The 871-nt window shown below is 81.1% G+C and overlaps 1 protein-coding gene across 1 annotated transcript in view; it reads left to right on the top strand.

The window, feature by feature from the left end:
- The first annotated feature begins 318 nt into the window (after window positions 1-318).
- LOC111153512 (WNK lysine deficient protein kinase 2) overlaps window positions 319-871 on the top strand; it is a 161,801-nt gene continuing 161,248 nt past the window's right edge. The window contains exons 1-2 of the mRNA XM_022512572.1: window positions 319-340; window positions 658-860. Coding sequence (XP_022368280.1) covers window positions 319-340; window positions 658-860 — 225 coding nt within the window. The remainder of the gene's footprint in view (window positions 341-657; window positions 861-871) is intronic.

Below are 871 nucleotides of genomic sequence, written 5' to 3'. Positions count from 1 at the left end.
CCGCCCGCAGGTGGCCGCGCGCGCCCACGGCCAGGTGGGCGTGCCAGGCCCCGCCCCGCCGCGCCAGCCGTGGGCGGGCAGGCGACGCCCCGCCCTCCCCGCGCGCCGGGCCGGAGCCGGTGCCCGAGCGCAGCCGCACCGAGCCCCAGCAGCACGCGGGAGCGCGGCCCCGCAGCGGGCCGGCCGAGGGAGCAGCGCGGCAACCCGGCCCGGAGCGAGGACCCCGGCCCCGAGAGCGACTCGGTCCCCGGCCGCGGACCTCGTCCACCGAAGCGCGGCCTCGCCCGCCTCTCCCGCCCCGGCCGCCGGGCCGCGGGCATGGACGGCGCCCGCTCGCCCTGTGAGTGCCGAGCCCCCCGCCCGCCGTCTTTGTGTGCGCGCCGCGCCGCCGCAGCCCCCTCCTCGCGCGCCCCTCCTGCGCCCCGGGCCGCGTCCTTTGTAGAGCAGCCGCTTGTCCAGTGCCTCTCTCTCTCCAACCTCCCTGTCCCCTCTGCGAGCCCGCCCCGAGGACCCCAGGGACAGCCCGGCAGGCCCCTTTCCCAGGGCTAGGCTGGGCGCAAGTGCCCCTCCCCCGGCCTCCACCGCATCCCGCCCCCGGAGGGGGGGAACCTAGGGGCAGCCCCAGCAGGCGTCCTCCCCTCCCCTCCCCGCCTCTAGGGCCGGTTTGCAGACCCCTCCCCCGGGGCAGTCCCGCAGGCCCCTCCGCGGCGGGGGTCGGGCGGGGCGTGAGCCGGCACGGCGCTGTCTCATCCGCGGCCGGGCAGGTGCGGCGGGCCGGCGCTCACGCGGCCCGGGTGTCCTTGCCCGCAGAGATGGACGGCGATGGCGGCCGCCGGGACGGCCCCCGCGCGCTGACGGAGGCCGGGCGCGG

Source organism: Enhydra lutris, unplaced genomic scaffold (assembly GCF_002288905.1).
Source record: "Enhydra lutris kenyoni isolate GAN:26980312 unplaced genomic scaffold, ASM228890v2 scaffoldscaffold33, whole genome shotgun sequence".
NCBI classification, from domain to species: Eukaryota; Metazoa; Chordata; class Mammalia; order Carnivora; family Mustelidae; genus Enhydra; species Enhydra lutris.
The sequence above is the reverse complement of the archived record's forward strand: the minus strand, read 5'-3'. Positions and strand labels throughout refer to the sequence as shown.